The sequence below is a fragment of the Amphiura filiformis genome, chromosome 9, assembly GCF_039555335.1.
Source record: "Amphiura filiformis chromosome 9, Afil_fr2py, whole genome shotgun sequence".
Classification (NCBI taxonomy): domain Eukaryota; kingdom Metazoa; phylum Echinodermata; class Ophiuroidea; order Amphilepidida; family Amphiuridae; genus Amphiura; species Amphiura filiformis.
Genome location: NC_092636.1, coordinates 51863268 through 51886667, shown reverse-complemented (window position 1 = coordinate 51886667; position 23400 = coordinate 51863268). Strand labels below are relative to the sequence as shown.

Sequence of the window (23400 nt, the reverse complement as noted above, 5' to 3'; positions counted from 1 at the left end):
ATAATGACAATAACTGTAATTGCTATCACTAGTAAATGAAACAACCTCATCTTCAATTACTACTCAGATCCAGATCCAGCGGGATTGATGTTTTTGACAATTAAAGAGGCGTAGTGTGCATGTTTCATGTTTTTGTATCTTAGATTGAGGCCTACCATTAAAACAAATTTTGAGTTGTGTTGCTCCTGCAGTTTTGATATGGGAAGCAAAAACAGGTATAACAATGCCCATAAGATAGTACATGTTTGGGTATGGGTTTCCCCAAATCACTATGACCTTTCTTCTGATACCAAAATTCCAATTTGATGAAGAAAAATGGGGGATGAGGCTGATGGTCGGGTCAAGAACCTTTTAGAGTGATAAAATGTGCTATGAAGGTCTTGATCTATATTTGGCAAATGTGTCTGTTAGTGGTATGGCATTGATGGCATAAACTCTAATTATTTACTTTGAGTAGATTTGGAGCATCTTTGTCAAGTCTAGCTATGACCTTGCCTTGGATTTGTAATTATTCAGCTCAATTTTTGACTCAATGTTGAAATTACCTTAAATGAAGCCAAGTTCAAATCTTGATATGTCATGGTATAAACATGTATTTTTTAAAGACTATGAGGTAAACATGTTACTTGATAGCATCTACTTTGCTCTTTATCCCAATCAATGCCAAATTGTCAAACTTTCATTTTTCATCAGAGGCCAAAATAAACTGGTAATAATTTACATTATAAAAAACATGTATGTAACAGTGGTAATAATAGCTGTGAGACTGGAGACTTGCTTTTAATGAGACAATTATTGGAGACTTGCCTCTAATGAGACAATTATTGGAGGCTTGTCTTTAATGAGGCATATTTACTTAATTGACTAGATGCGATACATTTGTACTCATTTACACTGCTTTCTCTCAATCAACACCAAATTGTCTTTTTTTCATTGTTTGCCAGATTAATTAGATGGGAGTAACTTGATTTCATGTCATTGATGATTGGCTATGTGTGGGAAATGATTTGAAGTAAATGTTCCTTGGCATGTGGAAAACTTTCTTTACAACTGACTACTATAATCTGAGACAGAATTTTAATTAAAAATTAATTTTAATTTTAATTAAACTAGTCTTTTAAGGGTAGTCTAAATCAATATATTATTGAAAAATATCACTTTCATGTTTTGCATAAGTTCATTTTACCAATCATATACGGTACTTTGAAAACTTGCTTAATTTATTGTTTTTAATGAGTTATGTACGTTTTACAAAAGTGTTGTAAGTAAATCTGTGATATTTGAATTCTTCTACACAATCGCTATGAAATGATCAATGTAATTTTTGCCAAAGCTCACTATCATTCGCAAGACGCTGTGAACTACCAAATCACAACAGTTTAAAATAGTTGCTAACCTTAAAAAAGACTAGTGTGCATCGGATGTCACTGTCAAGTAAATTCCCTATGATCCTTGATTGGTTAGTAGTGCGTAAAAGGAAGATTGATTTATAGTCAGTTGACTACAAATGACATTAGTCCTCATCATTTTGATTTCCTCAACAGCTCCCTATTACACCTGAGTTGGGTGAGGCAATCAAATTAAAGAGTCAATGCATGTGGAAACAACACCACTCTACTTAGGATAGGATTGTGATCCAATGAGCACTTTTCGAGTTGGCGCAAAGGTTGTTCCCTGTATGTGCACTTGGTTTATCCAGATCAATGCTCGCTCTCACAGGTTTTCTCTGGTTTCCTCCTGCTTTCAAAAATCAGTGATTAGTTGTTGGGTTATCAAAAACATCCTTCACCTAATGGGATTTAGGGAGCTGCATAAATGATAGATGTTACAATCTAAGTGCGTATAGGCTTCCGCAAGGTTTGGCTGCAACCGGCCTAGTTGATGTGATCTGATTGTGATGTCACCAGTGCAGCAAAATTACAGTGCTTTGAATCCTCTTAGATCTGATAAAAAGGTGCTAGATATAAATCTAAAATTTATTATTTTTATTATATTTTAAGTTTATACACCAAATATTATTCCATATCAAAAGCTGCCAGAATGACAATCCAATATAGCAGACATCCCATAGCATTTTGCATAAGACTGGAGGGAGAATATACCATTTATTTGAATTTTTGCTTATGTGAAATTTATAAAAAGCATGATCTATTATAAATAGCAGCCATTGCATATCTTAATATGTACATCTTTGCTGCATTCAAATGCAAAGATAATATCTCTCTGTCTAGTTGATATAAAGCATTGCAATCAATATTACATACCTCTTGTATATTGTATCAACCTTTATAAATATCCTTGATAAGCAGGTGGAAATTAATGTGCTGGAAACAAATTGCAACAGCAACAAATAAATCCATGATTTATTTATTCTTTTTTGATGGTTTAAATGATTGCATGACAAAATTGTTTCTTTATTATTAATAAAGACAATGTTAAAATGAATCAGATAATGGGAAATCCATGTTAGTAAATGGTATCAATAAATAAATAAATATTTATGAAGTACAGGAAATAAATCTTGCATAACAGCCTCCCGTGGAGCGAGAACTGCCTGTGGATAGGAATGCAAGGTGTGGTTTGTTCCTCTTCTTCTTCTTCCCTTTTCTCCCATAGATATCCTGTTCATCCTTGTCTTGAGGGCATATAGAGGGGTGTGTTTTGTTCCAGTCCCCTTCCCTTTCCTCCCATAGATATCATGCACATCCTTGTCTTGAGGCAGTATAGAGGTGGACGGCTTTGCGTACACTCCATCACTCTTCTTATGCAACAAGCATTATTTTTTCATTTTATGTAATATAAAAAATATACATCTATTATAGGTGGCCTGTGTTTTGTTCATTTTGTTAGCAAGTGATAACCAAGGTTTTTCATATATGTATGACCTTGCTTGCACTTCAAGACTTTAAGGGCAGAGAAATGGAAGAGAACATGAATCTTTTCTGACTTCATTATTTCTGAAGTGTAATAACTTTAATAACATCTTTTATAATTTCCACCTGTCTGTTCTGTCCATGACTTGTAAGTCAACTTTAATAAGGAATAATTTTAAAAAAAATGTAGTGTAAAGGTGGAATTTTTCACAGAACATTAATTTTAGTGCTTTTTATGCTCAACAAAGCTACCATGAAAATAAAAGGGCAAATAATGTTCTTTTATGTACAGGCCAATGTAAGAAACTTGGTGAAATTAAAAACAAGCAAAGCAGTTGCAAATTGCAGGAAATTACACATGTGGAAATAACCACTTTTTACAGTCACTTTGATATCCAGATTCTATTTATGTACCTTATAAATGATGTAAATCAACAAAATACTTATTGTTTGATGTTTTTGTTTTATTTCTATTTTAAACAGCAAAATACAAAAGTGCCTCCAAGCCTTGTGTATCTTCCAAATGTACTGAAAGTCTACCTTGAAAATGGACAGACCAAATCCTTCAAATTTGACAACAAGACCACTGTTAAGGTAAAAGAAAAAATGAGTAAGGTTTTTAAGAACCTAAATCACCTATTTTAAAAACATGTGGTTGCATCCTTGGTTCTGAAGCCATGCCAAACATGTATACTGTGTCTCATCTCAAGCTGAGAGTAACGCCATGTTAGATTTCGTAGTGACAGATTCAAATTGTGCATGCTAACCTTATCCCATGGGGCATATACACATTTGTAGACGAGTGATTTGTCCATACGCTGGCGACACAACCACGTAAAAGCACTGATTCGAGTCTGCCACTACAAAATCCAAGATGGCGATACTCTCAACTTGAGACAAGACACAGTATAGACTATGTAGGCCAAGCCGGCAGCCCTAGTCAATGTGGCAACATCTAAGATCGTGATGGTTATGTATTTTGACTTTAATGCCATGCAAAACATTTCAGAACAGGTTTAGAATGAGAAAAAATTTCTTGGTAACATGTTAAAATTTTGAATCGGATTTGACAAAGTTTTGTATTTGCATAATTCAATGGCATTATTACAATTTAGGCTAATTAACCGTAACTGCTTTGTTAAAGTTGTTAATGATACACATATCCAGTTTAATGATCTGACATGATAATTGTTAACTTTTTGAGTAGTGAACAGGGTAATGCTTACCAATTAAGTTATAATTCGCTGTCGTAGTGCATGTTAGAATATGACTGGTGCTAGGTCAACCAAATGGATCACGCTTTATTTTTTACGACCCACTGATCGAAATGATCACAACACAAAGCCTATGGCATATCAAATTTCGGAACAGGTGTATGAGCTCAGGCTTGGAGCAGTAACCAGTGGTTACTAACGTGCACTACGACAGCGAATAATGACAAATCTTAGCCACCTAATGCCAGCGATTGGCATATAACTTCAACTTTCAACTCACTTTATTCATATGTTAATTATTCCATAGGATGTGCTGCATAATATACAGGAGAAGCTAGGCATCAAATGCATGGAATATTTCTCACTAGGAGTACATGACATACGCAGCCCAACTAACCAACAGTTAACCATACTACAGGATGATGAGCTTGTTAGGCAGGTGGGTTGTGAGAAATATGTTCAGAATCATTTCATGGGAAAGAAGATTTTTCATAAATACTTATTTATGTGCTAAAAGTATCCCCAGAATGAAGATTACAAATCCCTGTTGTAGAGAATGCTTTACTGTCAGCCATAAAAGGATCATAAAAAGCATCTGAGCAGGTTCATGGGCCATATGGTTTTGTGTGTTAAGTCCTCTTTTGTTTATCCAGTAGATTATCTAGAGTGATGTTACATTACCTTCTATAGACCACTTGGCATCATTGTGTGAGGGACTGATCTATCAATATGCTTGAACGAACCGCTACATTGTTCAATGGCTTTCTTGTACTATATAAAATGTGGTGGCAAACTATGATGCATACGCACACTGCAGGGCAAAGAAAAATGGAAATTGTCATATTTCGTGCGCATACTACCGGGCAATGACGTCCAATGTCAAGTGGTCTATACCCTTTGGTGGGGTTCTGCTCACGTGGATAAAGCGATCAATAGTCACCATTCTGGAAATCCTTGGTTTATGTGTGCTTCACTTTTAAATTCCAAAGAATCAAATTATGAATGAAACTGTTTGTTGTTTTATGTTATTTGGTGCTGGTAAATATTAATACTAATAATGGCATCCTTTTTCTCTCATTTAGACTGCAGCAAGACCAGGAAGTCAACATTTGAAATGTCTTCTTCGTGTAACCTTTGTGCCTAAGGATGCCTATGATCTTCTTAGTAGAGACCCAACTGCATTTGACTACTTCTATCTTCAGGTAAACAATGGTCTGCAGCACTGAGAAAGGATTTTATTAAACAGGGGCATAAATCAATTTTCAGGCCAGGATAGGTCATGTGTTGCATTGTACATAATGTACATAATTTGATTTTAAAGGCCTTTTTTACCAGTCTAAAAGTGCTCCTGTTTATGGTGGACATCAAATCAGTTCACTTCTTCCACAAATCGACAGCCTCAGTAAGGCCCAAAGGTGCACATATGTGACATGATCAAGGGGAATGATAGAGTCACATGTCAGCAATTTTCAAATAGAAGTTTTTAACATCATTTTCTGGCAGTTTACGATTGCTGCATTTTGTTGCAAACTCCATCAAAATCTGACATCTGGTTACTGAGTTATGAGCAATTTATCAATGGCTGAAAACAATATAAATCAAAAGAATTTGAAAACTGTTTTTATAAACATCTCAAAAACAATATTATCGACATCTGACTCATTCCCTTTGATCATGTCACACGTGTACTTAGATTGTGAATATCCAAACAGCACCAGGATAGATTGAGACAGTCAGGGGTTAACACCCTACTCTTTTTGAAACTGACTTGTGATACCGTAAACAGATGCATCGGTAGGATTGTAGATCAAATTGTTTAGATTTTTGTGTGACAAATCCAGTAAAATATACTCACTGACTTGAGCTTTCGCCATCCAGGCACGTAATGGCCCTTATATCATGAAGGATCAAGATGGCTTGTGATCAAGCCATCAGCCTGGATGGCGAAAGCTCAAGTCAGTGAGTATATTTTATTGGATTTGTCACACAAAAATCTAAACAAAATGACTTGTGATACATGTGCAGGTATAGCCCTTTATATACAGGACCGACAGCGTAACATCCCCTCCGAAGAACAGAGTACTCTCATGATTCATTTACTCAATTCTGAATGCATTGTTTGGAGAGAAAAAGTCTGAATTTAATTTACAGATGTTGGTGATTAAATTCAAATTTGTTCCCAAGTTAATACCCAGCAAGCTACCAGAAATAGAGGTTATCTAGTTTACTCATGTGCGACTTCTAACAAAAAGCGCTGGTTCCCGTAGTATTCCTCATTCAAACCAATTCAATGCACGACTTCAGAATTACCTGCATGACTTTGGGGGGTATTTTGAAGCAGTCATGGTTGCACATGCAGGTACTTCTTTTGAAAGACCTAAACAAGGTATAGCAGTCCCTGATAGGATATGCAACTTATAGAACACGGATAACCTCTATTGAACCCTGATCCTCATACACCAGAAGCGATTACTCTAACCTAGGTCACACACACTCTCCCATTATAAACCCTTTTTTAGATTTGTAGAAAAACATATATGTTTTACAGGTGTGAATCAAAACTTGTTGCAAGTAGCTGGCCATTTTAGTACTAAACAAGACTTACCTGAGATAACCTGTATACAACTGTTCATGCTTAAACTTAATCAAATCAAATCCTCTTTTTCTTTAACAGTGTTGCAATGATGTCACTACTGGAAGATTTGGCGATGAACTCAAGGATGATATGGCGATAAAACTTGCAGCATTACACATACAACAACATGTATTATGCAATAAACACAAGGCAAAGGTGTCAATCAAAGCTGTGCAGTAAGTGGCTATTTTTTTTCTTCAAATATTACAACGACTGGCATGACTTCCAAGTGTTCTAGCATGTACATGTCTGTATATTCATATTCATAAGGCCACCAGCTCCTGCTGAAAAATGGCAGTAAAACTAGATACCAATGTAGGTAATAGGGGTATACAATACACACTTCGGACGGACGTTACACAAGGACACTAGAACAGGAGACCAGAGACCAGGGTCGAAAAGTCACTGTTTTCCTGTTGACCATTAGTTTCTACCAGGCCAGATTTATCACAGGGCCAGATGGGCCCTAGCCCATGGCCAAATAAATCTTGGCCACAACTGATCTAAGAGACAGTCATATACTCTGATCAGCTCGTAATCAGTCGGAGTCATCACATCGTAGATTCGTGGATTGATATATAATGGCGTACACACAACTGGGGGCGCAGCAACTACGCAAACTGCACTAATTTGCATATTGCGTGAATGATGTGTGCTTTTGTGAATTTACGCGTACATAAGTTGGAACTTTATTGACTCTCACAGTAACAAAAACCGAATAATTCCTGCTTATTAAGAGCTGATCATAGTATAGTTGGCATAATATGTACAACTGCTTCCTGGATTTGACTGACCCCCAGCAATTTGTCTCCTTTTCACCCTACTCTTATGATATCCCTGGAAGGAGCAAGCATGTGAAAGCTACATGGCTGTATGTTAAATTTAAAAAAAGTGCAGTGATTTATAGTGCGCTACGCACAGGCACAATGCCTAGACGTTAATCCACAAGCCTCAGCACACTTTACAGGTTGTCGCTGACCACTATAGCCCCACATCATTCCATAAACCATTAAACAACAATTCAGGGACTTTGCTGCTTCAAGAGCGCACCCCCTAAGACATTCCACAAATCCCCACCGCAACCAGGATCAGCTCCCCGAGTTTCGTACGGGTTACAACGAGACAAATTAGCAGTGAGTTCCTTGTCCAAGGGAATTTCAAGCTAACTCAATTTTTCCACGAGAGCATACTAGGCACCACCAGGGTTCGAACTCGCAACCTCTTGCACCATAGTCGAACGCCTTATCGATTGAGCTAACTTGACTGCTACAAATACACTTAGTCAATATTGTACTCAATTTGATTTGTTTGTTTTTAATTTTTGTAACAGGAAAGATGATGGATTGGAGAGATTCCTTCCTAAATGTATCACTGAAAAATACAAAAGCAAAGAATTGAGAAAGATTATTGGTCAACACATCAAACAGAACCAGCATCTTACTGCACCGGGACAAAAGGTAGTGTTTATTTGTTTGATTGTTTTGTGTTTTAATTGTTTCAAGGTTTTAATGTGATCATTACCTGTGTTTAAGTCTTGAAGCAGAAACAGTGTATTAGAGTTGTGTATAATTTTAAAACTATTTACAACTTATATTTATGCTTATATTGATCAAATCACACATACCTCTGAACTTATATTGTGGAAAATGAATGGTTTCACTGGTTATCCTCCATTTGAGTATCTATCTATCTATCTATATTTTGGTTGACCTCAAGTTTGGTAGTGACATCAATGCTTTTTCGCGGTTGCGTCGTAAGCGTGACAACAAGCCGCCTCTGCACGCGTGTGTTCACTCAGCGCGTTTAACTTTCCGTGCGCTTAACTTTCCGTGCGCGATTCGATACTGTGGCGAGCAAAATATGCACATACGTCACTACCAAACTTGAGGTGAACCAAATTATATCTGCATTGAACATTTACAATAAGGGATATCTCCAAAATCCAACTGCTGTTTGACTGTTGACACTTATGCAGGACTGGTAGTTGGATCTTGTTTCTATTGTTTAGAACAATAGAGCATGGTTAAAAGGGCATATCGTGATCCACAGCCTCATCCCCCCCACTTTTCTCAAAAAAAGTTGAGATTTTTATATCACTGGAAACCTCTGGCTACATAATGTTTATGTACAAAATATTTCTTGCCGATTAATTCGTTTAGCAAAGATATCATGAAATTTGAATTTTGTTCTGGTGCACCAGAACAAAATTACAACGTATTGTCTATGGAGCAGTGTAATACACATAATCATGCATAACTCGCAAACGCAATATCGGAATCAACTGAAATTTTGGGAATATACTTTTTTCGTGGATATGTACTGAAAAATGTCATAAAAAGAGGATGCTAGGATCACAAAATACTCCTTTAATCCTTCCAGCTGTGCCAGGACACCAGTGATTGGGTTTTATAGAAATGTAAGAGAGATGTGTAATTTGGTGAATATAATTATTTGCTAGTTACATAACTGATGTTTCTGAAAAGTTATTGTTTCTCACACTTATTTCAGCGAAAGAGATTATCATTGTCACATAAAAAAGTGGTAAGACTACTGCCATATAGTAGCAGACATATATAAGCTACAGCTTCCCACCAGTTACTGCAGTCATAACTTTGTATTTAACCACATATAAATAGGCTCCTTTTCTATTTCTTACAGTCACAGGCATAACATGTGGTACTATTAATACAATCTTTTGTAAATCTGTTGTAGAAACTCTTTCTTTCAGTTGTTAGCAGATATATAAATAGTTAGTTCATAACATACTGACCGTATTTACTGTATTGAACACTGATGGGAGGCATTTATTGCAGACAAATTTGTAATGCCAAAAAATGAAAAGACTGTTAACAGTGTTTGTTCAAAGTGGTTTATCGGTAGGATGTGGCACATTATCGTTCCAAAATTGCAATTGTAAGTGACTTTCATTCAAGAATAGTGCTTCAAATGAAAATTCTACTATAATTTGGATAAAAATGGATTTACGTTGAAGTTTTGTCCATGTAATTTTGCAATTTGGATGTCCAGCAAACAGATTTAAGCTTTGTCACATGATATGGCATGGAAATTTTTGGTATTTTGGTCACTTTTTCATGGAAAAATTTATGTGTGAGGAGACATTTGGTCTAGCGGTAGTGTTTAATAGAGTAAATATGGCAGTCATTCTACTTTCCTGTCATGTATTTGATCAATCAAATAGAAAATTTATTCAACATAGATTGCCCACCTTATCAAGAGCTAATATTTGAATCAAAAAAGCAGATTAATACTATATTGCATAGCATATTTGCTGCATTATGTATATCATAATTCTGTGATATGTACACATTACATATAAAGAGGATGCATTTGTTTGGCAGAATGCCATACAATTGGGACAGATATAATAGTTTGTGTGGTTATTGAGACAAAACACCATGCTTTTAAAATACTTAACAAGATTTTAGGTTATAATCCCATTCTATTCGCTGTCGTAGTGCATGTTAGTAACCATTGGTTACTGCTCCAAGCATGGGCTCACACCTGTTCCAAATTTTGATATGCCATAGGCTTTGTGGTGTAATCATTTCAATTAGTGGTTCGTAACAAAGAAAGCATGAGCCAGTTGACCTAGCAAAGGTCATATTCTAACATGCGCTATGACAGTGATTGAAAGTATTTTGGTTGGCAGTAACAAAAGGATGCAGGCCTACCTGTTATTGCCTACAAATGCATCCTTTTGATACAATAGCTCAGTGCTATATAAGTTGTTAAACAAGTCGATTATGCATTGGTGTATCCAGGATTTCAAATTCTGAGGGGCTGTAATTGGCTTCCAGTAAGCTTACAGATTACTATAAAACCTATTAGTACATTATTACTAATAAGCAAGTTGTTAGTCTAACTTTGTTACTTTAGATTGCTATTCCTTGGTCTATAGAAACAGGGATACAAGATTTCCTGATTTTGCAGGAATTCCTGCTTTCATGAAGAAGTCCAAATTCCTGCACTTTTCTTTATTTTCAGCCCCTTTTCCTTCAGGTCAGCTTGCATCCCTGAGAAACCAATGCCATGTTAACCATTTTCAGGACCTTGTGCCAGGCTAAAATGTAGAGCAGCTTAGAGCCTATGGCTAACCGGATCCAAGAGTTACATCCCTACCCCACCCCATACCTATAACCTATTTCTCATTCCAAACCAGTGCTTCACTAACCTTACTTTTTGTATCCTTAATTTGGGAGCCCCTGGATCTTGGCTGGACCATGGGCTAGGGCCCATCTGGCCCTGTGATAAATCTGGCCTGGTAGAAACTAATGGTCAACAGGAAAACAGCCTGTTTCGACCCTGGTCTCTGGTCTCCTGTTCTAGTGTCCTTGTGTAACGTCCGGAGTGTGTATTGTATACCCCTATTACCTACATTGGTATCTAGTTTTACTGCCATTTATCAGCAGGAGCTGGTGGCCTTATGAATAGGTTATCAGACTAGTAAACTAGTTTCTAGCACCAAGAAATATGCTGGAGGATGCAACCATATTAAAAGGGATAGATTCCAAGTTCAAAGCAAAATGCTTACAAAGTCATGAACCTCATTCATAACCATCACTATTTCCTTTGCCTATTACAAACATATGTATCATAAATTATTTCTTCTTTTAATTTTAATTGTAAAATATTACTATATCTTGTAATTTTTCCTCTGATCAAAATGGAAAGTGGGCAAGGGATTTCTTTTTTAATTTTTCTCTTTTCTTTTTTCCCTGAAAACTAATTAGTGGATGAGGGATTTACTGCTGATTACTAATTACAATAGGGTTTACTCAATGTTCAAATATGCTAATTGTTTGTATATAATAATTTGTTTGTTTGCATAGGATACACATGATCTATACCATTTCAAATAAAGCACTGATGCGTATCATGGCTTTATGCCAGCTTTATTGTACATTGCTGTATTTTTACCTATATTTATATCTACATACCATATTTCATATAGACTCTATAATCAAAGACAGAATTAAAAAGACTAGTTTGCATCTGACATTATCTGTCAATCAAACTTGAGCATGGTTTGTTTACAAGTGTCGTGATGATGAGTTGCTGAATGTGGCTGTAAAACAGGGCACCTTATAGTTAATTATGCACCTTGAAATATACAAACCATCTCAAAAGTTAGGTCTTCATTCATAGTAGGAAACTTTCTTTGGTGAAGGCACCATGTCAACAATGCCTAGAAAAGTTGCTTTTTGCCTTGTAAAAGTACTTAATTTTTCACCATTTTCTGCAGTTCCTTTTCTCTGATCGGCACCAGATTAATCGACCTTCTTTTTACGCACTATTAATCAATCAAGGGTTGTAGGGAGGTTGATTGACAGTGATGTCCGATGCAAACTAGTCTTTTTTAATTCTGTCTTTAATTATAGTGTACAATGCTTTGTTTAGGCTTATTTACTATTTCAAATAAAACACTAGTATTTGTGGCTTTATTTATACATCTACATCTATATATATATATACCATTAATATCATATTTACATAATCTTTTTAGAGCTCAAATTCGTAGCAATCCTTAATCTGGGCACATATTTCATTTTAATGTAACCATTATATATAAATTATGTGTCCAAAGCAGTGAAAATGTAAATATTGATGAGGCACAATTATTTGAATATTTTTATAGCCAAGGACACACATTATTTTCATTTTTATTTACTATTCTATTACTACAAAAGAGTGTGATTTTTAGAGAAAATATCACTTTTGTCTTAATATTTGAAAGTTGTTTACTTCAAGGTGGATCACTTGCAACTATCCATAGCCTAAGTAGCAGCGCGTATCACTGAAAAATTGTATGTGTAACCAAGCGTAATGGTATTTGTAGAATGTGTTATGCATTACTATGTTTTAGATGCAATCAGGCCATATTATTGCAGAATAATGTGCCTTCACATGAGGTGATTGAACAAATCACAGTGCAATTTTAAATAATGGACTGTGGAGGTAATAGAATATATTGTATTGTTTTCCTTTTTTTTCCGCATCTTTTCTTTTTAATTTTGACTTACAAATTTCTTTTATTTTTTCATTTTTATAGCACTTGACTGAACTCCAGGCAAAGCTACATTATTTAAAAGTGATAAGTGAACTGAAATCATTTGGTAGCAAATTCTACAGTGGGACACTCTTTGTAAGTAACAAATTCAACACCTTTGTTTACAGAGCGGACATTTTAGTTTTGAAAAGAAAACCACTGATTAGTGGGGTTAGATCCAAGATGTCGTCATTTGATGTCACGCCCATGCGCACATCATTTAGTGAATATCGTTCCTGCACATTGCAAGCCGGTGTGACGTCAAATGATGATATTTTGGGTCTAACCGCAAGGAATTATGGGATTTACCGAAAAGGTCAATTATTTAACGATATACTTGTATGTTTGAAAATCAAGTGCAAATTTTATGAAATAATTTAGGTGCGATTTTTAGTTGTGCCCTGTTTTGTAAAAAAAGTGTTTTATTTAAAAGTCAATGGAGATGGTGGCCATTGAGGACACTATAGCATCTATTGTTGATGGGGTTTAGCTGCTATTCTTTGGTTCACCTCAAGTTCAGAAATGACATCAATTTTTTTCGTGGTTGCACTTGCACGTGCGCATTTATGTTCTGTGTGATTAACATAATTATGTGCATGATTCGATACTGCAACCAGCGGAATATGCAACTACATCACTACAGAACTTCAGGTGAACCAATGTATAGTCAAACAACACACTTTTTTTCCTTCTATTTTTTGCACAGCGTGTTGTTAGAGTGCACATATTTAATTACTCTTTATCCTCAGAAATGTTAAAAGTCCTATTATACATCAAGGTGTCATAATTATCATTTCATATATTTTTGTAGCAATGACTTTTTGATTGCATTCCTACCTCTAATCATCAGTAATATTTTTCAGTTTGATTACTTCCCCCTCTAATCAGCAATTTTACAAATTGAGTAACATTAGTTTGATTACTTCCCCCTCTAATCAGCAATTTTACAAATTGAGTAACATTTGTATTATGTTGTTATCCTTTTACTTACAGGGTGAGTCAGAGGGCAATTTTGGTACCCAAATGACTGTTCTTGTCGGCCCTAAGTGTTCTGTCAGCCAAGTAATAAACCCTAGTAGAAGTAAGGCTACCTTTTCTACGTTAGTAAACTTCAGTGAGCTGAGTAGATTAAAACTGCATCGTAAAGGACCAATCTGTGATGATATATACAGGCTGGAGATGTGCAGGAAAGAAAATAAGGTAAGAATTAGGATTCTTAGTCAGTGGCTGAGGCTCAGCTTGTTAGCACTGAATTTCATTGGTTTCTGCATGCCATCTATCACGCGGTAGACGGCAGCAACCTCATTGTCACGGAAGACACTTGTCAAGCCACGAGTATGTAGCATGTTCTATAATAATAGGCAAACGAGATCGCAGTACGCGCAACTAAAACATTAAACAAGTTTCGTTTATTTCAGTAAAAGGGGAGCTTTCATGATGGTAACTTAATTTTTGCATAATAAAACAGTGTTTAGTTTTTAAAATAAATATTTTAACAGACTAATAATAGGAATAAACAATAGGAATTTTTGTTTGTACTATCCTCTACGTGTCCACTACGATAAAATATTGGACCTACCTGTCATCTATCACATGGTAGAGGATAATAAAAACACAAATTCCTATTGTATATTCTCTAAATAAGTATATGCTGCCATTCATATGAAAAAGTTTCAATCAAAATGAATCTCCTCTTTTGTTTTACAGTCTTTAGTGTTTCTACTTCACACTGAAGATGCACAAGACATGGCAACTCTCATCAATGGATACTACAGACTGTTTGAGGATCCCAATCATTCCTTGCTGCCAGATGATGAGACACGCACCTTTCTTATGAACACTGAAGGTAGGTCAGATGTTAGACTTAGACTAACATTCACGAACATGGATGAGACCTGGACTAAAATGGTGTTAGTCCAACTATATGGTACTTTCATTAACTAATCTGAACAAGAAAACACAATTTAGTGTGCTGTACCAAAGCAACAAGGTCTGTGCACACTATACATATTGTCAGTGACCACAGTGACCTCAAATCACATCATAAACCATTATCAATTTAGGGATTTGCACACACCCTACACATACCACAATAAATCTTTGCAGTCAGCTCCCTGAGTATCATACAAGATACACTATCACTTTAGCAGTAAGTTCATTGTCCTGAAGAATTCCAAGCTAGCTTTTTTGTCACAAGAGCACACTAATAATACAATAGAGGCTCAAACAAAATTGTACCATCATGCACCAGTGTCCAGCAGGGTTGTGAGCTGTGCCACATGGGTCTGCAATATCGCACATGAGAATCTTAGCTTTTATTAAGGTGTCTCAGTAAGTAATTGAATACCTGAGTGGAAGAAGGGCCCAACTCCCAATTTTTTACAAAAATGAGTTAGACCCACCATTTTATTGCCAGCAGACTGTTCTTCCTTGTGTGTGAAAGATGAGCCAAAATCCACTCTCTAAATAGTCTTCCACGTACACTTAATCATGGTTTTCATGGAAGAAAGGCCTAACTCCATGGAGTTGGGCCCTTCTTCCACAAAATTGGGTTAAAGAGGAAATTTGTTCATCCATGAAATCTGCTTTTCACTACAATAAAAAAAAAATCCTAACATATTACATGCTTCTACTTGGCGCAATTAATGGATAATTACCAAATTTCTGTAGTTATTTATAACACATCTGCTTACGGAACTAGCACTTGCAGTATATTAGTGGAAGAAGGGCCCAAACTCCATCTCGTATTAAGACCTGTACCGTTGCCATGGAAACATCATACATAATTTCGAATGTATGTAATATTGTATGTTCCTGTATTAAAGGTCCCCTGAAGATGAAAACATTCTGTCTATAAAACTTTTCCAAATATTAAGTTTTTTCTTAATATCTCAAAAACAGTTTTGATGGAGTTGGGCCCTTCTTCCACTCAGGTATTCAATTATATTTCAGCTCAAGTTACAAACTTTATACAGTCTTAATAGAGACTGATACTCTGCTGGTTTTGATAGGAGAGTCTTTCATAATTCAGTCAGTTTCCAATAATTCACTGTGTATTTGTGTTTTTATGTCATAGCTCCCACATACAGGGGCAAGCATAGAGTGATAGCAGAAGGATGGAATTACCCAGCAGACCTTGTATCCGAGATAGTTGCAACAGAAAATCTTGACACAGGAGGGCGTCTTATGCAGGATGGCGAGCATATAGTAGATCTATCATCAGGGCCACCGGCATATGTGTATGATGCTGCTTTTATTTCAAAGTACGTTAACATGTTATATGCTTTGTTTTGCCTTTTCGTTTGTGTTATTTTTTTCCATTTTAAAACTACCAAAATTTATTAAGAAACAGTATACTCTTTTATAATTTGATACAATTTTGTTTCTCAATATCAGTATTTTCTTTTTCAATTATAATTAGATTTCAATTATTACCAAAAGTACCATGCAATACCTATACTTTGGTTGACATTAAGTTTGGTTGCTATTGTTGTAGTAGCTATTTGCAACAAGTAACAGGCATATGAATACATGAATCCAAAACCCACCCAAGTCCATGGGAAGTGATTTTGAGAAAAAAACCTGTGTATCATTTTAATTCCTTCAGTTAGATTTACCTGGTCAATATGGTAAGTTGTACGTGCAGATGGGTGGGTTAAACTGTATTAGGTATGACGATTAGCATTTCAAGGACTTCGTGGGGTTCATTTTAAATTCTGGTGGTTTTTTGAATCATATACAAAGACAATAATGTTGGAATGATATTACCACTAGTAAGATAATACAAAATAAAGCACAGTTATGTATAATGTTGATAAGCATTCTGCCATGTAATATAAACCACACACTTTCTTTGATTAAACCCATTTTTTTTCAAAAGTCACTCTCCAGCAATAAAGATGTTACAAATGGACTTTTATACATACTGGATTTCAATCAATGTGTTACAAGACTCAAATCATGGACTTGGGTTGATTCTTTCATACATGCTATTTTTCACATGCTCAATAGACAGAGGATGAATTTGAGTTGTTCTTTCAAACATATGACAGGCCTATGTATAGCAACAATTTCCCATGCTAAACTCAATTTGGCCAAAGTATGGACTTGGGTGGCTTTTGTATTCATATATTCATATATATAACTGGGGCAAAATGCTGCACTTTTCAAATTACCACCCCAGTAGGTGTAGGCAAGGCAAAAATTCAAAGATGCAACATTTCAAGAATTAGGTCCAACCTATAAGACTGAATTAAAAAGACTAGGCGTGACGTGATTGGTTGCTGATCTGCGCAGTACAACATTTTCGGTTTAGGTGACAGGACGTCATTCGCAAACTAGTCTTTTTAATTTGGTCTCGGATTATGGGCGCTTCCAGAATTTTTGCCCCTACCCCTAAAGGAGACAGATTTGACACATCTGACCTCGTAAATCATAAGACAAAAAAAAATGTAACCAGCAGTATGTAGAGTACTCATGTTCAAAAGTTTGATTTTTGGAGGTGTAGACCCCCCTATATAGCATGTTGGTGCTCGTAATTGCTAACGACATTTACCCCTAAAGAAGACATGGGAATCCCATGTCTTATTTAGGGTAGGTGCCATTAATTTCTGGAATAGCCCAATAATCCATTTCTAATTTAGGATTTATGGTATGATTAAAATATTTTTAATGGCCCAAACAACAGAATGTGAATTTCATGGTCAACTTAAGGTATTGTAACACATATATTGATGAATAATTTTAGTGGAGTATTACAATCCAAGAACATACTTGGATCAAAATTCACCTTTTTGAAATAAATGATACAACTTTTCAAAACTTCTACAAATATCACATGCTAATGAATTTTTCCTTTTATTTTTGTTTCTTGTTCCAGGTTAAAGGACGAGAAACGTTTTCATTCTAAGGAAAATCTCGATCAGACGGATGGTGCTCAGAGCTTTGAGTCCGAGTCTGAATCTGAGTCCGACTCTGAAGTGACCCCTAACAGGAATTTCAACAACTCATTCCTGGACACAAGTTCTGACAGTAGCAAAAAGGGAGGATCGTTGATGGACTTGAATGCACTCACTGATTTGGTTGACTCAATGTTTAACACAACCCCTGAGAGACCAACTGATGAAACTGACACCAAGAGTTCATCCTCAAAGGGGGCAAAGAAACAGTCTACTGAAAAGAAGAGGTTTTCTTTTAGCGGAGCTGTCCGACCAAAGAGAAAAATTTCGCTGAGGAGCATGAAATATAATGCAAGCGATTCACTTGCAACAAGTAACGATGATATCCATGGAAGTGTGAAACTGGTGCATTATTCAAGTTTCCATGAGGACATGCTCCGTAACAATGCCAAACAAGATTCAGACTCTTCCGACAGTGATGGTCATGGCGACTTTATCATGGATTCTGTTCCAAGGAGAAAGAAAACCGGGAACAATATTAAGGCAGCACTAAAATCCAGAGATTCAATATATCTGATACGGTCTAAAGTGAACTATAGCGGTCGTTATAGTCCTAACCCAGAGCAATATAGCAGTGATGAGGATTATGATTTGGATAGTAGTGCTCAAGGAATGCGAGACACAACTTGTAATTCACCAGTTAAGGAAGCACTCCAAGATTCAATTGTGAACGGTGCTGAAAGTGATATCATTGATTTAACTGTACACCCCAATGATGCCTCTGTAGCGGATATTGATATATCAATTGATTTTGACTTGAATGATGTTGGCTTGTTGGAAGATGGAGAAGATGGTCTAATGCTCACCGAAAGAGCACAAGAGCGTGATACTTCTACATCACCAGAAGAAAATGTTGAAGACTTAAAACAGGAAGAAGAGGAAGAACTCCCAGTGTCTATGATAGATATGCCTTCTCCAGATTCAGAGGAATCTCAAGAATTATCAGATCAAGCTTACGGCATCCAAATGGCAGCAATAGATGCCCTCAATGCAAGTATAGCTGTTGATGAAGCAGCAGCAAATCATGATGCAAGACCTGAACCAGAATGTGAATCTGATTCTGGAAATGAAACAATATCATCAGAGACAATTGAAAATCCAATTGACCAAGTTGGTTTTAGCCATTCTCCTACAGATTACTTCCATATTCATAAGACATCGCCCAGAAGATCATCAGATGATGGTGGTGATAACACGACAAATGACTCCAGAAGATCATCAGATGATGGTGATAACACCACAAGTGACTCCACACTAGATACTTCTACTCTTGTTGGGTCATTGCTTGATGACTCAGAAGACCATCATGATCCAACTACATATGATAGTGCAATGCAAGAAACCAAATATACAAATAATAATAATAACGATGACAATCATGTAGATTCTTCCTTTGAATCCGTCGGTAACACAACATTAAATAGACTTTTTAAAGAAGATTCACCCTGCGGGAAGACAGCAATATCTGAATCCGTCCAAAATATTTCAGTAACAAGTGCCGCTGATGAATCAGTAGATGAAGTGAGTGAATGTGTAGAAGAATATACAAAGCAGGATGATGAAGTTCAAATAACTGATCAAGATTTAGATGAACTTTTTGCTCTTGATAGTACACAAAATGTTTCCATCATACCGGATATGAGTGATGATGAGCTTGCAGATGTTGAAGATTTGAATTTAAGTTCAAGAGAAATAGAGGACCAAGTTGATGTTACTTGTGACATAGATGAGATAAATGAATGTGACATAAATGAAAATATTGAAATCAAAGTTGCAGGTGAAGATCAAAGACAGACTCCCACAAGCAGTCTATCAGTAACTCATGGATCTGATAGCGATAGTTGTACATCCACACTGCGAGGAAGTGTGTCCAATTTGACCTCTCTGGAGTCAACTGAAGAACTTTCAGAGGATCCAAGTGCAGACTTCTCCATGACGGATGATAATGAAGGGGAAACAAATGATGCTATTGATGAGCTAATAGCATCATTGATAACTGCTCCTCCTCCTTTGGTATCACATGTCGATGAGGAGCTCCTTGGAACGATTATTCCTCCACCTCCTGTGGATGATTTTGATTTTGGATCTGTTGACGATGTTGATGTTGAGAATCTAGATGAAGACCAGACTGACCATGAAATAGTCGACATCAAAGATGATGCACCAGTTGAATTGACTTCACATGATTCAGAAGAAATGCCAGATTGTGTTATAGATGGTCTAGCACCAGAAGAACCTGAAACAGTTAGTGTGTCAATTGAGGCTACTGTGACTGAGCCTGAATCACCACTCACAAAATATATTAATTCATTAAAAGCTCTCACAAAAGAAAACGATGGTGCATCCCAACAAAATGTATCAAATCATCTTGACATTAAACATGACGGAGTAACAAGAATTAGTCCGCGCAAATTCCGTGTATCCGCAGGGAGCGTAGGAGAAAGTTTAGATAGTGGATTTCATCAGTCGGATAGCTGTGATCTTGATAGTCTGTCCTCATGTTTCAATTCACTTCAGGAAGGACAGTTTATAAAAGAAAAGACAGTCAGTGGTGTTGAGTGTGCAAAGACAGAAGAACTTGATGATGGATCATATCAGGAAGAACCATCAGCAGCTGCTTCAATACTAAATATTGAGATAACCAAAGAAGACCAAGAAATGTGTAATAAAGAAACTAAAGCAATAGTAGAACATAATGTAGAGAGTGATACGGAGCAATCGACTCATGTGGCAATGTTGAAAATCGATGCAGAAATACCTGATGTGTCAAACACTGCGGAAATTACTCATTCTATGTCCAGAGAGGGCGGTTGTGATGTTGAACCTGTGTGTATAGAGGAGACTAAAGTGAATAGTGATGCTGTTATTAGAAACCAAGAGGCTGAAGCTGTGGAACTGTTAGATGCCCTCACAATATCGCTGGATAATGTGTCAATTGCATCAAGTCTTTCAATAGAGAGTATTAGCTCAACCAAATCATCTGAGAGCAGAAGCTCTATCAAAGATGATAGGACCATTGAGAAACCCAAACTAATGAAGCCTAAACCAGTAGTCCCTCCTAAGCCAGCCAGGCCATTTATGTTTAACAGGAGACAGAGTCTTGACTCAAGACTAGGAGCTGTTAAACTGAATTCAAATGAGAAGAAATATCCGGCACCAGGACCTCCACCCAAAATGGTAGATGATTCCTCTTCGTCTGTCAATAAACTTGAGTCAGAAACAATGAATTTACACAGGTCGGAATCAATGCAAGTTTATAGTTCTAATGATCTTGCTGATTCTCACAAGCCTGTGATACGTTCCGCAATGTCTATATCATCTAGGCATCCTTTAGTGAGATCCAAAGCTATTGACAATAGTCAAACTTCAACTGAAGACTTGCAGACTACAGATGATGAATCAACAAGAAACGAGCAAGAGAAGCAACGTAGTCCTGTCAAAAGGAGCAACACAATATCTGTCCCGCCTTCAGAACGAGAAGCTGGTGTATTGTACCCTGCACGAAAAGCGCCTCCACCACCTATGCCGAAACCAAAACTTAAGAATATTCGAATGGGAGTTTCAGGTACTTGGTCAGCGAGAAGTACCACCCTACCGGCCTCAGCCAACCCACCATCGATTCGTAAGGTACTGTCACCAACTCGCTCTAAGCCATGGACAAGGGGACCATTACCTTTTGCTCGTAAAGATAAAGAGAAGGAGTTCAATCCAGAACCAGATGTGAAATCACCAACCAAAGAAAGGAAAACAAGTTTGCCTCATAAAATGTTCTATACTTGGACTCGTAAGGAAGCTAGTAAAGCAAAACATTCCCTTGGACGGGGTGATTCTCCTCGTGGAAATAAAAAAGTGATTGATCCCCCATCATTGCGCGCTGTATCAGGTCTGAAAAGACCATCAGTCCTAGACCTAGCAGAGAGAATGCAACAAGCTAGTAGTGCAAATGATTCATCCCCAGATTCATCAAAAGCAGTTAATAGATCAATATCTTTAAGATCACCTAGAACTCTTCCAAGAACTTCAGTAGTTTATTCTCCAAGACATTCAGGGCAAATTACTAGTCCACCTGCTGTGCATAGAACTCAAAGCGTAGATATTTCATCACCATCACCACGAGAAGGACCAATTCAGTCACATAAGGAGAGACCACAATCTATGCCTTGCTCTCCATCTCACAATCATATAGAGCTTCCCAAAAGACCACCTCCTCCCAGACCAAGAGCCCCTCCAAGAGGATCTATATCATCCCAACCTAACACACCCCCAACACCAAGAGCAGAAGAACCAAGGCCCATCCAAAGAGTCAACTCATTTAGTGGATCAATATCATCAGATTCATCTGGAACCCGGACTCCACCAACACCACGAGCTGAGCGAAGATTTGACCTTGGTTCTCCACCCATGATCAGTTCTGAAGAAGATCTTCGTGATGCATTATCTCCAATTCCACTGCCAAGTCCTGTTCCGCCAGATGACATAGATTCTTCCATCTGTTCCGATGTAACATCTCCTCCTCCATTACCCACTTCTGCACCTCCTCTTCCATCATCACTTCCTCCTGGTATACCATCCACTACTCCTGTAGAACCATCCACTACATCGTCCACAGCAGAAACAGAATTTGTTGCACAAATTACTAATAATCAAAGACACTCTCCAAATTTAACTCTTGAAATTGAAAGCAAAGAGTATGCTGGAAATAAAAGCATTCTGAATGCAGCAGCTGACATTGACACAATTTTAAGTGAACTCGAAGAATCAATGGTAAAGCTTAAGCCATCTACCCCAAGCATAGCTCAATTCAGACAGTGTAAGCAGTTAGTGTTGTCAGAAGCAAGAGAGTTCACAAGTAATACAAAGATGTTTGTGAGTAGTGCGGGGCAGTCAGCCGAGCAACTCGTTAGCTGTCTGAACAGCAGCATGCACACTTTGGCTAGGTTATGTTCAGCTACACAGCAGTTTATGAGAGCTATTCCATCTATCAACCAAGCCAAGAACTTAGGAAACAAGGTAGGTTTGAATTTACAAAGTTTGATTTAGCTATCTTGAGTTTTGATGTAGCCAGATATGTGCACAAACCTGTATGTGCAATTCCATTCTTGATTAAAATATTGAACGAAAACACAAAGGTTACTAAATAAATTCATCAGGTTTGTAGATAAACATTATAAAAGATTTCATTGAAACAAAACCAAAAGTAAACTCACTATTGACGGTTTCGCCTATCATGGTCGGTAGGCATCATCAGAATGATGGTTGTAGATCCATACTTCCGGTTGGACGTATCCCGACTGAAGAGGGTGTTTTATCAGCCAGGAGAGGATCATACACGTGACTAAGGAAGTGGGCCAACACAAGAAGAATTAAAGAATGCATTTGGATCAGGAGACAAGGTCCGAACGTTATGAACAGAGACAAGGGGGCCCACTTCCTTAGTCACATGTATGATCCTCTCCTGGCTGATAAAACACCCTCTTCAGTCGGGATACGTCCAACCGGAAGTATGGATCTGCAACCATCATTCTGATGATGCCTACCGACCATGATAGGCGAAACCGTCAATAGTGAGTTTACTTTTGGTTTTGTTTCAATGAAATCTTTTATAACACAAAGGTTACTTTTATTGTAATGGTAGATTTACAGGAAGACGTAA

General features: G+C 37.0%; 1 protein-coding gene across 1 annotated transcript in view; it reads left to right on the top strand.

The window, feature by feature from the left end:
* LOC140161139 (uncharacterized) overlaps window positions 1-23400 on the top strand; it is a 78704-nt gene that overhangs the window by 50687 nt on the left and 4617 nt on the right. The window contains exons 7-16 of the mRNA XM_072184570.1: window positions 3357-3467; window positions 4395-4526; window positions 5170-5289; window positions 6762-6898; window positions 8053-8179; window positions 12793-12885; window positions 13783-13989; window positions 14497-14635; window positions 15866-16052; window positions 17669-22757. Coding sequence (XP_072040671.1) covers window positions 3357-3467; window positions 4395-4526; window positions 5170-5289; window positions 6762-6898; window positions 8053-8179; window positions 12793-12885; window positions 13783-13989; window positions 14497-14635; window positions 15866-16052; window positions 17669-22757 — 6342 coding nt within the window. The remainder of the gene's footprint in view (window positions 1-3356; window positions 3468-4394; window positions 4527-5169; window positions 5290-6761; window positions 6899-8052; window positions 8180-12792; window positions 12886-13782; window positions 13990-14496; window positions 14636-15865; window positions 16053-17668; window positions 22758-23400) is intronic.